General features: G+C 40.3%; 1 protein-coding gene across 1 annotated transcript; it reads right to left on the bottom strand.

Annotated features, from left to right (window-relative positions):
* Positions 1–927: 927 nt before the first annotated feature.
* On the bottom strand, positions 928–13,888 carry sec62 (SEC62 homolog, preprotein translocation factor). Its single transcript, XM_038717629.1, has 8 exons — positions 13,742–13,888; positions 9,894–10,002; positions 7,542–7,647; positions 6,897–7,104; positions 5,431–5,526; positions 5,290–5,350; positions 5,064–5,183; positions 928–4,062 (listed from the first exon to the last, which is right to left on the bottom strand). Exons 1-8 carry the CDS (start codon positions 13,832–13,834, stop codon positions 3,536–3,538), a joined length of 1,320 nt encoding a protein of 439 aa, XP_038573557.1. The 5' UTR covers positions 13,835–13,888; the 3' UTR covers positions 928–3,535.
* Positions 13,889–14,398: the final 510 nt, after the last annotated feature.

A 14,398-nucleotide genomic window follows, 5' to 3' on the forward strand; every position in this document is an offset into this window, starting at 1 on the left:
TCCCATTTTGCAAACCCATTTAAGGCAAAAGAGTTTTTAACTCCAGCTACAATAAAACAATTTCTGGTTTGACATTAAAATAAAGTACTGACTTGCTGCAGGAGTAACCAGAAACACTTTCAAAGTTTAATTGCTATATGACTCCTATTTAATCTAGAGTTTTAAAAAACATTTAAAATTATTTCAGCACTTCTGGACATCCTGATGTCTAACTGCAGATGAGGAGCGGCTGTGGCTCAGGAGGTAGAGCCTGCTAATCTGCATGTCAAATCGTCCTTGGGTGAGACACTGAAGCTCAAAGCCAACAGTCGAGGGACAGACTGCCTGCAGGACAGAACAGGTTCACTGTTGAGAGGAGAAACAAGATATGTTTCCATATCTGCACCTACAGGGCTGTCTCTCGTCATGTAGGCAAAAAGGTCAACAAAGATGTAGGTGAAGCCTTTAGTAAACAAAAACATCTGTAATTGTTAATTGATCAACTGACAATTAAATAAATATCAAATAATCAAATAATATTGATAATCACAGTGTTAAAATCATTTGCATTTAAGGTTCTTAAATGTGAGAATTTGCTGCTTTTCTCTGAAACTCGTGCGTACAAATCCTTTTTTGAGTTCAATACTGCTAATGGGAGCTTATAGAAGAAATGATTAAATATGAACTTCAACTCCTTTTCAGTTGCATTAATATTATTGACATCCCTGCAATAGGTTGATAGTAACCACACACAAGTTTCAGGTATTTGTGAACCTTCAGTGTACAGTTTGAGATTATTCGTCTTTAAACCTCTCTTCATACCTATTAATAAATGTCATACTGGTATTCATTTATTTTTCTCAACAAAAAGATTGCAGAGCATCCACACTGCGTTATGTCCCACCAAGGACTAGAATGCCGAAAGAAAAGATTAAAGTGCGACAATACTTGTGCTTTCAATATTTTTATTGCAATGATAAGATACAGATATATTTCCAGACATCCAGTTTTATTAAATTATTCTCCAATATTGCATGAGTCTTCAGAATGACACTGATTCAACTGTGGACAACTAGGTGATCAAAAGACACGTTTTTTTTTGACCACCACATGAATGTTTTACAGTTTCACTTTTTGATTTCCCCCAGAAATGTGCGATGAGAAGCAGCAGCATAGAGAGTAATAATACTACAATATACAAGAGACCGATACTGTGCAACAGTCACGAACAAGTGTTTCGTGAAATGGTTATGCCAATATTGAGTACAGCGACTGGCAACTCAGGACAGAGAGTTGCACTTTGCCCGTTTGGGGAAGAAAAAAAAACAAGAACAAAGATATTAGAAAAGAAACAAGAGCAACAACGTGGTGGTGTGAGAGTCGAAGAGCTACAAGCCTCAGCGGGATTACAGGAGAACAAACTACTAAATTCAGACTAGGTGAGTTCATTTTCAGGCAAAACAAACTGACGACTGTACAGAAAGCTGTGTGGAGTATATTCAGATATTGTTTCACTGTGGGGAGACTTTTTCAGATTATGTGGGAACCAACAGGTTGCTGTCAGTGTTGCACAAGCCACTGGTGTTGTAAGACCGGGTTAATGACTCACCGTTGTCGAGATAGGCAACGTGGCAGGCCCACAACAAGCCAACCGGTCACACATTCAGTGTTACGGCAGCAAATGTAAAAAGAAAATACAGAAATATGCTGCTATCTAAGAAATTCCCACTGTTTTCTAATCCCAGATGTCACCTTTAAATAACGAGTACACTCTTAATGAATCGTATAAAAACAAAAATGAACATTACAAACAAAAAAAAAATTGTATACCTCCTAATACAAAAGAAAATGGGAGAAAAGCTGTTTTAGTTTCTTAGACTACATTTGTGTATATATATATATTTGATATATCAATAGAATCCATATATAAATGATACATTTCTATTTTTTTATACTTAAATATAATCCTCGCTATGACTAAAAGGAGCATCTAAGACAGTATGTAATGTGAAGGAACAGCTTGGACCACATCGGCCGCCAGTTACTGGAAATGAAACTGTAGTCTGGTCAGTGGAGCTGGATTTGTGACGCGCGCCCGCTGTTTTCACACGACAGCTCGTGTGTGTGTGTGTGTGAGGCTAGACACGACTGGTTTGGGCGCGAACACCTTTTTAAACGGTTTCATTGAGACCAAAAATGTTTATTTAGCTACACACTAACAACCTTGTGCTGTGTTTTTTTAAAATCTTTATTTCCCCCTCCCCAAAGACGTGAAAGGTTTGAGGAGTTTGACACCGCAGTTACAAAATGAACAAACTGACCAAAAACTACCCCTTGCTCTCACACCCGACTCTCCCGTTTTAAATCAGCACTCATAAACATCATCATTATTAGTTGAGTTTGGCACTAGAGTTTAGCTTTACTGTATATCTGGTTCTGTTTGCAAATAGACAGTTATTGTCTTCTAGCTTTTGTTGCACAACAAATGCTGCAATCCTTTTAAAAAAAAGAAAATCAAGTACCCCAGCGGTGTCCCAGTTGCTCACTTGTATTCTTAAAGATGAGTCCCACATTAAATATGAACTAGAAGTACTTTAGACTGTGGAGAGGACTGCACTATGATTAGTCATTAAAAAAGAAATGTGTTGTTTCTTACTGAAAATGGCAAGTACCTCAAAGAGCCATACTAATCTCCAAATACTCCATCCAGCCACAAGGTAGATTTTTTTAGGTTCCTTCGAGTAAACGAAACAGGATTTGGTCCACCTGGCTTAGTTCAGGTTTCAAAGCAGACACTTGAAGCTGTTTGCTTCAAGGGCAGCCTGAGAAAGCTATCAGACTCACATGGGTGAATGAACAGGGGCTTTCTCCAGAACATCAGTGATTGTACCTACAACATGGAGTTCAAGGACAACAACGAAACCAAAAATAAAAGAAGCGGGGGGGCAAAGACACCAGCACGCCTTCTCTTACTGGTCACTTATAGCATGATAGCTCTTCTCCGTCATCTGTATCTACTATAGTGTGGCCAGCTATTTGGATTTGACCTCACATACAAAACATACAAATGTAACCAATCACGGGGGACATAAATAAAACATTCTGAGTTGAAAGGACACAAAAAAAGCTACTTGGTGACATGAGAAACCAAAAAAGAAAGAAAGAAAGAAAGAAAGAAAAAGCAAGCCCTGCATCGGGGCTGCTGGGCTGTTTTGACACCTTCTTTAGGCAAACATGTGGGTGGCAGTTTTCATTTGAACACAAATAACATTTGGGTGGGAGGAATCAGATCTACCATTAAGGCTTCTTCTTCTTTCTTAAATTTTGCTTTCCCCATTGTCGTAGCCGTTGACATTTCACTGTTATGTCTATCCAGGTACTGGTCCTATTGGTACTGTTTTAGTGGAAGATCTCAACAACGAGAGATGGAGCCTCTCCTCGGCCTCTGCAGGCTCAGAGAGGCCGGACTAGCAGGTCCTGGGATCACAGGAGGGAGGAAGGTAGGGAGGGAAGGGCTGAGAGAGAGAAATAGAGAGTGATGGGATTGTTAAGAGGTTTATGTTTCAGCAGTCTGGGGTTTAGTCTCACTCTCAGCCCCTTCTTTTCTCTCTTGCGTCTCCTCCTCCTCCTCTTCCTCCTCTGTGTGCTGGTCCAGCTCCTCCCTGGTGATCATCTCAAAGTCGTTTCCGTTGCTGTGCTGCGAGCCTTCGTCCTCCCGCCGGTCGCTGTCTGTGTCTGAGTGGTGATCCGTTCCCTCCCCCTCCGCTTCTTTACTCTCCTCTGGCCCCGCCTCTTTGCTCTCTTCCTCTTCCTCCTCCTCCTCCTCGTCGTCGCCGTCCTTCTTCTCGCTGTCCGACTTCTCGTCGCTGTCTGACTTCTGAGCCTTGGTGGAGGCGCCGTTGTCCCTGTCGTCCGTCTTGTCCGAGCCCTTCTTGTTGCTGGCTCGTGGCCCTTTGTACTCGTGAGTGTAGAGCGGCCTGAACGAGTCGATAAAACCCACGTCTGCCGTCAGGTTGGGGAGGAACCAGAAGTGGTGTCGCCCGCCGGTCACCACCCAGATGATCAGGAAGAGGATGCAGCGGGCTGAGGAGAAAGAGAGACCAACCAGTGGGATCAATTTTAAAGGTGTTATACAAATAGAGCAAATAATTCTGCAACATTTTATTGCAATTAATAAAAGTAAATGAAGGTACACAGGTCTACAGGTATGAATGTATCATTCTTATCCATGCTATGCTGTAATAGTACACATTGTACTTTTATGTTGCCTATGGGAGTGCAGGTTTTATGTATTTTATAGTAATATGCTTCATTTTACCATATTTTATACACATGTTTTTTTATTGTCTACCTTTAAAAAATCTACCTTTACAAGATAACAATGTCCATGTTCTGAGTGACATTGTCAGAGAGGTGTTAATTAAACGGTATGTTTACTAATGAGATCTTATGGCCAGTTAAATTGCTGAGTGACTCATTCTCTGTTTTTTTCCACCTCTCACTGCTGTGAAAGCTGTTAGGCATTTTAGGCAAAGCCTTAACGTTGACTGAAACACTTTTAGATTTTAAAAATCTTTATTTGTGAAAATGAAAAAAAAAAACCCCGATTTATCTGCTTTTTTTTTGCATGTAGACCACATTAGACCAGGTCTAGATCCAAAACCACTATACCTAGAGCTCTCAAATCTGGACTAGATTATTCCACAGAGGCTAAAGTTTCAATCAAATATAGTGTCAGATTTGTGAAACTTTTATTCAATTTTTGAAAATACTTTTAAGCACGATTTATCTGCTTTTTTCCATGTAGAACACATCGGACCAGGTCCAGATTCAAAACCACTGTACCTAGAGTTCTCAAATCTGGACTTGATTGTTCCACACATGCTAAGGTTTCTTTAAAAAAAACGTTTCAGATTTGTGTAACCTTTATTCCTTTTGTGAAAATACGATATTCATTTACATTGAAGTCTAACTACGTTTTTTTTTAATTACTTCACCATGACAGCCCTAAGTAGTAGATGTCTTGTAGGAAATATTTTCAGAGGTCCCAGTGAGGTATTTCTTTATTAAGTACATGTACTTACCAACAGCAAGAAGCAATATACTGGCCACAAAGCAGCCTGCGGCAACACTTAGATAGTAAACTCCTACACGCATTTCCGCTGGCCACAGTGGGAACAGCGTGGCTGCTATTACTGCAATGACTGAAAGACAGAAAACACACACACACAGAGTGTGAGTACAAAAAAGTAAATCAGCCAGTAACTGATAACCCTCCATTCAGTTGTTTTATGATTTACACCCACTCACCGAGTATCAGTCCCATGGCAAATGTTTTGAAATGAACAGGGTCGTAAATCCACACATATACCTAAAGAAAAAGAGGGTTTTTATGTCATGTAGGATCACAAACGCTTCTCCTCTGTATGCTTGTTCTCCAAGCACACTCACCTCATTTCCATCTAGAAATAGCTGGTCCTCATGAGGCTCCAGTTTGAACTTCTTCTTCACTTCTTTCTTTTTCTTGGGGCTTCCAGGACTGTCATCCTGATCAAAACAAACATATTTTACATATGAAATCTGTGTTTTACTTACAAGTCACATTTTCTGGAGTGACAGTGTGACCTACGTGTTGGTTAGAGAGGCAGACCCTGGACTGGAGCTTCCTGTGAGGTTTTACATTAAAGCAACCACACTACACCAGTTTTTAACTGGTTATGAAACAATCTCAATTTTATACCTCTGTATGACCTACATGCAAAAGCATGTGAGACCACCAGCAAGAAGAATGGCAGAAGAATTTCTATACTTGTTTTAAATGCCTGGTGCAGATTCCCCTCAGACAAAACGATTTACAGCACGCAAGAAAGAAGAGCATATGTTTACATTTTCCTAGGTGAGGTGTCACAGTTAAAAGGAAGCAGGAGGACATTTTCCTTTAAAGAAATGTTTTGATGTTCTATTTTGTGGTTCTGGCTGATACTGGGGCAGGATGAGCAAAGAGGGAAAAAGGGCGAAAAACCAACCAAGCCAACCTTGGTTTGGCCTTCAACAAATGGAGAGAATTGGCTCTCTTCCTCCTTGAGAGGTATGTGTCTATTTTATTTGGCTGTGTACAGTCCTTGGAGATATAGGTCACAGTGGACATAATACAACTGGCTTATAATGTAACATTTTTAAGACATAACATTACTAACGAATGTTGATAACTTTACCTTTCTCAACAAAATCTGTTAGTAGTAGGTTTACTTAACCTAGGTGTATGAACAGTGCTGGAACAGTTTACTTTGTTACCATCAGTATATATTAAAGTTATTAATCTTAAGGATCCACAAACAGATGCATTACCTCATCTCTGTGCATCCTGCAAACAGCTGTGTTTAAAAAAAAACGTAGTACTAAAAAATGTGTTGCATCTTTCTTTCACTTGCTTCTAAAACAAATGCACGCAGTTTGTTATACCAGCTGGCCACACTATTAACTCGTTTCACTGACGCAGACCAGACACCGTGAACACATTGTGCTCCTTCTATCCATGACTAAAGACCTGTCAGTCGTTGCACTTTAAACCTGTGCAGCAAAGTCAATATCCACCCATTTACTGTCAGGGTAGGAGGTCGACCAGATCAGTAGCATCAAGGCAACGCTGACCGATCAAATAAACAAACACACAGAGCTGCAATCAGTGTGTGAAATGTGCAGCACTGGTGACTCTGACTTTTTTTTTACCCATTGAAACATGCTGATGTTTGACAGTTAAACGGTTTCAAGCCAATGAATTTGGTAGATTTGTACCCCAGTATTCATGGTATTTCTAATGGGAGATGTATCGTTAACACCTTTTACAGGAGAGGCACAAAACAGTCATGACACTGACAGGTATAATCTGAGGAGGGAAACAGTGTTGTGTCACGTACGCTCTTCTCTTTCTTGGTTTCAGCCACCTCGGACTCTTTCTTCTTCTCTTTCTCCTTCTTCCCTTTTTTCTCCTCCTCTTTGCTGCTGTCAGCCTTGGACTTCTCCTTCTCTTTTTCCTTCTCCTTCTCTTTCTCCTTCTTGGTGTCTTTTTCAGGTTTTTTCTTCATCACTTTGAGAGCTCGGTGGAAGAACTGCTTCTTTAAGAGTCTACAAAGGATGGAGGAGAATGAAAATGATTAAGTTTATATCAATAGTGTTTAAAAGGGATCTCAGTAAATGTGCACAGACTCAGAGGTGAAGGTTTTTATCCCAAAGTACAAATATTTTTTTGAGAATTGACGAATTGCTGAAGCAAAAAATACCAAAAATGCATTGGTCCCCGCTTGTCAAATGTAAATATTTGCTGGTTTTCTTCATCTACGAATGTAAACTGAATATGTAGCAATTTGATGTAAAATTTGGACAGTTCATTCATCATTTTCTGTCATTTTATAAACCAAACTAATCAGTTCCAGCCCCCACATACCCGTGACCATATTACGAGCCTATGTATCAAATGCTTAGATGCCTTGTTTTGGAATCAAATCCTGCAAATGGTTCATCTACAATATCAGAAGTGTAGCAGAGCGTGTTACTCAGCTGACCTGTTGCAGTAATCCACTACAGACTCCCTGGTGGTGAACAACGCCTCCTCTCCCTTCTTAGCCTTGGCCCACTTGGAGTCCAGCAGACAGTCCACAGCCTTGGAGGCTAAATTTAGTGTCACAAAGATGTAAAAAACACACAAAAAAACCCCACAGAGTAGTAATGCAGTGAGTATCCTGCTAAACAGTGTCTTTACAGATTGTATCAGATGAGCAGAAGCTGAAAACGGCCTTGGTCTATAAACTGAATTCAAAACAGAACAGATGGCAGTATTTTTGACTTGCAATAAATGATCATTTTGGCCACCTAGGTTGTGAACTCAGAATTGACACATCACCACCTTTTAAGATGATATGCTGAACTTGTTAGCAAACAGCAGTTATGGAACCAGTTTGGAGTCATGTTTGTAAACACCTTACTCATTTAATACTCACTCTCTTTTGGTCACCAACTCTTGAGAGAAATATCTGGCACTAGCTGATAAATGCTCCACTATGTTCACCAGCTAGTCACTAACTGTGTCTGTCTGCTGTTCGGCGCTGAGCAGTTAGTGTACATTGGCTTTTTAAAGCCCGCTGTGGCTGAAAAGAGGCGACGACCTCTGACATGTATAGCAATTTTCAAAATTTATCACTTTGGATAAAAGCATCAGCTAAATGAGTTAATGTAAATGCTATGAAACCAGTGAGAGTGAACCGTAACAGTAAAGTTGTGGGCCGGATAGCTAAACAATGAGCTGAAACTCGATGTAAAGCCGAGGCGCGCTGCAGAGTTATGTAGGGGGTGTGACAAGACACTTAGCTCACGAGACGAGGCAAGACAAGACACGAGATTGGGTTTGCGAGATCAAGACGAGACGAGGTTTTAACACTATTTTTAGGAAATCTTCCATGCTGAATTATAGGAACATTTTGAGCGTTCAACAGTTAATTTCCTTCATTCTGGTAAATCCTCCTGCACCAAAAAAAATATGGTGGAAATGTCTTTATTTATGTAAAGGGAAACACTAAATTCAGGTGTCAAGTGACAATTCAAAATCTAAAAATATAACAGAACTAATGCTGGGCAACGATTAAAAATTTTTATCGCAATTAATCGCATAGTTATGTGCAAAATTGAAATTCTTGTAAATCTCAACTTAAACTTTAATGTGATCAAATCAAATATTAAACCAAAGCTATTTGCCACTTCAGGGCACTACCTTTTATCCAGCTTGTTAAAATAAGTTACCATCAGAGTCCAGAGCCACGATCATATCATCATAACAGGCACCTTCTGAGCAACAGGTTAACATACATGAATCTATTTTCTTGGGGGTTTTTTTCCTGACAAAAGAAAAATGTTCCTGCTGATACCTGGTCAGAAGAAACTTTTTTCTTTTATCAGGGAGCAGCAGAAACAATTTATGTTCAGTAGCAAGTGTCCCTGTTAGAGCGAGGTGAAGTGGTCGTTTCACGCACATGCCCACCACCGAAGTTGAATTGTCTTGGAAGAGGGACTGATCCTTGCTGTTTGAGAGTTTCCAGAATCTATGTCTTTTTACTAAATAGGACATCAAGAGGAGGGAATTTGCATGGCAGAGCCGCAAAACTAGATGAAGGCATATATATATATATATATATATATATATATATATATATATATATATATATAGACATCTTCCTCAACACTAATCAGCATGCAGTGTGTCGCTATCCACTTTATTATGGCATTTGATCAGTTGTCTTGCTTTTGTTAATCTACATCTTTTATCTATCTACATCAACACGGTTTTTAACCTGACGAGACATCTCGTCATGTTTTCATCTCGCGATATAACATGGCACGAGATCTTGTCACACCCTCTACATTTAGGTGATAATTTTTTTAGATTCATCAGTAATAGTGACCTCTTTCACATTATCATTTAATATAACTGTAAAAATATTGATCATAGCTGCTTTAGCAATGTCTACTCAGTCATACCTTACTCTTCTCACAACTACTGAGTAAACAGCATTTCCCAAAACTGACATGTGGTTTCTGGCATGCCACAGAACAAGACAAATATACTGTGTGGGACGGCAGGTCTGCAAATTGGACTGCAGCGGAAACATTTGTTTAAGAATCTGACAACTCTTCAGCAAGGTGGTACAGATCTTGCCCAAAAAATACTAATGTGAAAAACAACAACATAACAATTTTTTTTATTTACTGCAGCAAAAGGGTTAGGGTAAATCAATCAAATGAACACAACTGTCTGTGTGTGCGAAAACAAAACAAGGGGGCAGGGATCGATGGTCGTCTACTCCACCCGCTGCCTAGGCGTTGTGTTTTGTCTGTTGCCTCACATCCCACAGTTGAGCACTAACCAATAAAGTAGTCGACTCGGTGGCCCATCATGTTCGTGGACTTGGTGGGGCAGTTGAATCGTAGGTACTTGGCCACCGCCTTCTCCTCCTTGGTGGGCTCGCTCACCTCCTGCAGGGCACAGACAAACACACAGATGAATATAAACACTGGAAAAAAACCATCATCACTGCCAGTCCTCCCAGCTGGTAAAATATGGCACTGAAATACTGGCAGACAGCCAATAGACCATCTTAGAGCTACATCTAGGGCCGGATAATTTACAATTTATTGTAATATAGGAACACCTGTTGCAAAACAAAATACGAAGACATACAGAAAATACAGGTACATACATTGTTGTACTGCACATTGTATTATACCGTCAGGTATAGCCAACCTGATAGTTTGGCACATCACAAGCTATGGCCATATTCAAAAATGATTATCAAGTTAAATCAGCATCTTTCTGACTCTCACTCAACAAAAATTAACATTACGAGCTTCACAAAAATAGTATTTGTATCAGGGCTTCTGCACTGCATGGTCTTTTGTTGAGGTCAGCCCTTTTAATGGCAAAACAGGTGTGGTGAGTGATTTAAATCTTAGGCACTGTATTTTATCCCTAATCCACTGCTTTAGGCTAAATGTTAAATAAAAGGTACTTCATCGTATTGATTCAACGATCCTAATGATACCATAACACAGTCCTGCTTATTGATGGGTTGACGATGGATGGATATTCTGCTGCCCCCCCATCACAAAATGACCATAATAGCTGTATCTGCAGGGGTGCTGGGATCTGTGGCTGTGAAGTTACTCTTTGTTTAACACATAAACAATCTATTTTGCACAAATAATCTCCTAGGATTCATTTTTGTGATCATACCTCAGAGGTAAACAAAACTTCAAATAAAGACACGTGACTGATAAAAGCCTGCGAAGACAATAACACTTTCTGTCTGCTTTGCAAAACCAGTTAAATAAACTGTAGATGTTCATCTGAAGCAATAACAAGAGTGGCCAAATCGTTCCCTTACTCTTCCTCCCTTTTCACAACATATGCCGGCAGCAGTGAACCACATGCCAACACTGAAGGAACGAGGACAGTGAGATCTCGCGCTGCTCTAGTCAGTCCAGCTGGCTCTGGCGAGCAACATGAGGAAGACGAGGCCATCAAACAAGCCTTTGTTTAAAGAAGCAGGTATCCGTCACACAGCTCAGTTACATGAGACCCCAACACGGAAAGCCCCCTGTCACCGTCTATATGATCTACCTGGCTTGATCACATGAAGATTAGCTGCTGTGTTTCAACCATGCGCCCACAAAGCAAGCAGCTCTCAGGTCCTGGTCACAGCCATAGTATGAGGACTGGCCGCTAGTCCTCCACACACAAAGACCAAAGTACAGGCCCTTTAAAACGTATATTCAACAGTTTTGACTAGATGTTAAACCCATTTCAACCCTTGAATGATGGAAAACACAATGGAAAATGGCAATCAAGAGAAATAATGTCAAAAAAGGAGATAAGAGTTGTGTAATAGTGGTGATCTTTGTTGTGGTCCACTCATAATGAAGATAGCAGTGTGTTGTTATGCAACTGAACTCAAAAATGCACAGACCTACACTTAGCTGGGTGGATTATTAGAAACACCTACCTCAAACTAACGCAGTCGAATGCAACAGCCCTGCAACGAATCCTTCCTCCGTGTCATGAAGTTAAGCAAATTTAGCTGTAGTTTGTGGTGTTGGTGAACTATACTGACTTACACTGAGAGGTGTTTCTAATATTTTGTCTACCCTCACTGACTTAAATAGAGTGGATAAAATATTTTAAAACACAAAAAAACTAAACATCATAACCTTAATGGAGGTAAGATTGACTTGTTCCAGGCCTGTTGCATGTGTAAGTAACAGGCAACCAAGTGTACAATGAATAGTCTTCCTGTGGGATTCCTACGGGATGGGGGGTCAATTTCCATGTTCATCTTAAGTCAACGGCAGCATGCGAGATGGGAATCACTGCTCAGTTTTTATATATAAATATGCAGTTCTAATATGAATAAACACTATGTTTTATCGTGATGACAGGATGGGTTGGAAGTGAAAATCCCCTCCCGTGTCAACCTCTACGTCAAACCCATGTCAATTTTCGAACATAAAGTGCATTCAAAAGGATTTCGAATTGATCCCTGCTGGGCAGGGCACGCTGGTGTGTGTGTGCAGTAACTGAAGGGAAAGTCAAGGTGAGCAGATTACGGTTGTTTGTGAGTAAACACTAAAATAAGGAGGAGAATTAGGTAGAATTATATGGTGAAATAGATATACCACCGCCCCTCCCCTCCATAGTTACACTGTCACTCTGTGGGAAACACTGTTAAACTCTAAGCTTCTCCAAATGACCAAGCATAGCATAGCTGTCTGTGTCTCTGTATCCCTGATGTTACGGTGGTAGGGAATGAGCTCATAGTGCTTCCGAGTGCCATAAACTAAGCTGAATGGCAGTAATACTCTGTAGCTTGGGGCACTTGTACTTTGCACCTATAGCTAAGCTTCTTTGTTAGTTTATCTGCAGGAATAATAAAAAAAATGTTGGATGCACTGAAAATTATTCCACCGTTGCCTGAATTCTAAGTAATGTAGAAATATGGGTCATTTCTGTGCCACTCCAAAATGACCAGTGGTCCCATCCTAGGCAGATTCAACATTTTCATAAATATACAATTACAACACATGTTGTGAAAACAGTTCAGTGTAGCTTATTTAAGCTTATCCCACTGCTTTGTACAATTGCTGTCCCAAATCCACACAACATACTAACTGTATACTGCAAGTACTATAATAATCTCTATGGTATGTTTTGCAAGCGGTATACAATCAACATACTTAAATGTTTTATACTAACAGGGAACTTTACACAGCCAACTACACATAACAAAAAAGGCTAAATGTTTTAGTTGCCCTGCCAGTTCCTTTGTGGACTACATTGAGGGACACCAGTGAACATCAAAATCACTACAAACTAAGAATACAGACACTTTTGAGTATTCTATATTTTTTCCCCTTTAAGCTTCATTACACAGCAAACTCAAAACCTGATCAGAATCAGTTTAGAGTATGAAACTGGTACACAGCTCATGTCACTGGGTTCTTCATAGGTTCTTTCTAGGTGACTTATTTTGACCATCGGTGTCTGGCTACAGTGGTACTTACAGATGAGAAATGTGTATTGTTTTGGGGAAAGTTTGGGATCCAAAATTCTAATTGCTGTTGTTTGTTATTTTACATGAATTGGAGTTATGTGCAAGTTGACTGAACCTGTAGACGCTCTACAAACTGTTGCTTAAATCAATGCTCCAGACTTCAAAGCGCCCGTGGAGCCACACTGCCTTCACAGTATGTTACATTATGATGCACTGTGTTGACTCATTAATTAAAATTCCCGCAGATTACCTCACGTTATGTAAACACGTCGGGTTTGAGGTGACGCAGCTTAGCCAGACAACGTTTAACGTTATACAGCCAGTCCAATAGGAATAAAAACGGCGGACTGAGGAGACATCTCGTTGAGTAACGTTAGCAATTACAACACGCTTTTGATGTGTAGACCAGCGTGTGAGTGCTCCTGGCGGAAAGGATAATTAGCTCGGAAACGTCTCATCAAAATACAAACACTAACATTTGTTTTCGCTAGCCAGCTAATGCTAGCTACTGTTAGCCGACAGCTGGCTTCATCTGCCGCCTATTAACGGCTCCCCACGAGGATCCTGCCGGTAACAAACATCCCGCGACAGGTCGTGTATCAGCGCACGTTTTTTATTTATTGTCCTACACCTTGCACGGGCAGTAATCATGAATTATGGGATGTTACCTGGATCCGTTTCTTGTGCCTCCTGCGCTCCGCCATGATCCTCCAACTCAGCTCCTCCGACGTGCGCGTCTGCGCTAGGCTGCGCACGCGCATAGATTGTGTAACATCGCGAGACTAACCGAGTAACGGTTGAGAGAAATGGTCATTTCATTCATGGAATCAACAAACGATCTCGTCTCAAGGATTTTTGTGGAGCTCGTGTCAATCATCACTTTTACTTACACACACACACACACACACACACACACACACACACATATATTCCCAAAGTCCCATCTTTTACCATTACATTGTATTTACAGTACTTGTACTTTACTTGAACATTCCCTTGTCCTGCTACTTTAAAGGTTCTACTCCACTACAATTACATCATCACAACATCAAAAATATCATCAAGTTTTATTTTAACAACAATTTCATCAAGTTTTATTTCAACAATCATTAACCACAAATGGTTTCAAATCAATTCCATTTTATTTATACGCCAAATCACAACAACAGTTCTCATAGTGCCTTTCATAAAAGAGCAGGTCTAGACCGCACTCTGTGATGTTATTTACCGAAACCCAACAAAAAGTACTAAGCATCAGACGAAGGAAGCGCTTGCCTCAGTTCATCAATCAGTGAGTTAGAAATTAGCTGCAGTGTGTGGTTGTG

The sequence above is a fragment of the Micropterus salmoides genome, unplaced genomic scaffold (assembly GCF_014851395.1).
Source record: "Micropterus salmoides isolate LMB-PRFRI ecotype aquatic unplaced genomic scaffold, ASM1485139v1 Ms_hic_scaffold_14, whole genome shotgun sequence".
In the NCBI taxonomy this organism is placed as follows: Eukaryota; Metazoa; Chordata; class Actinopteri; order Centrarchiformes; family Centrarchidae; genus Micropterus; species Micropterus salmoides.

Coding starts and splice junctions, on each gene's coding strand:
- sec62 (XM_038717629.1), bottom strand. CDS start 13,834: ATGCGCGTGCGCAGCCTAGCGCAGACGCGCACGTCGGAGGAGCTGAGT. Junction 7,105..7,541: donor GTAGTGGATTACTGCAACAG/GTCAGCTGAGTA, acceptor CATCCTTTGTAG/ACTCTTAAAGAAGCAGTTCT. Junction 4,063..5,063: donor TATATTGCTTCTTGCTGTTG/GTAAGTACATGT, acceptor CTTTCTCCTCAG/CCCGCTGCATCCTCTTCCTG.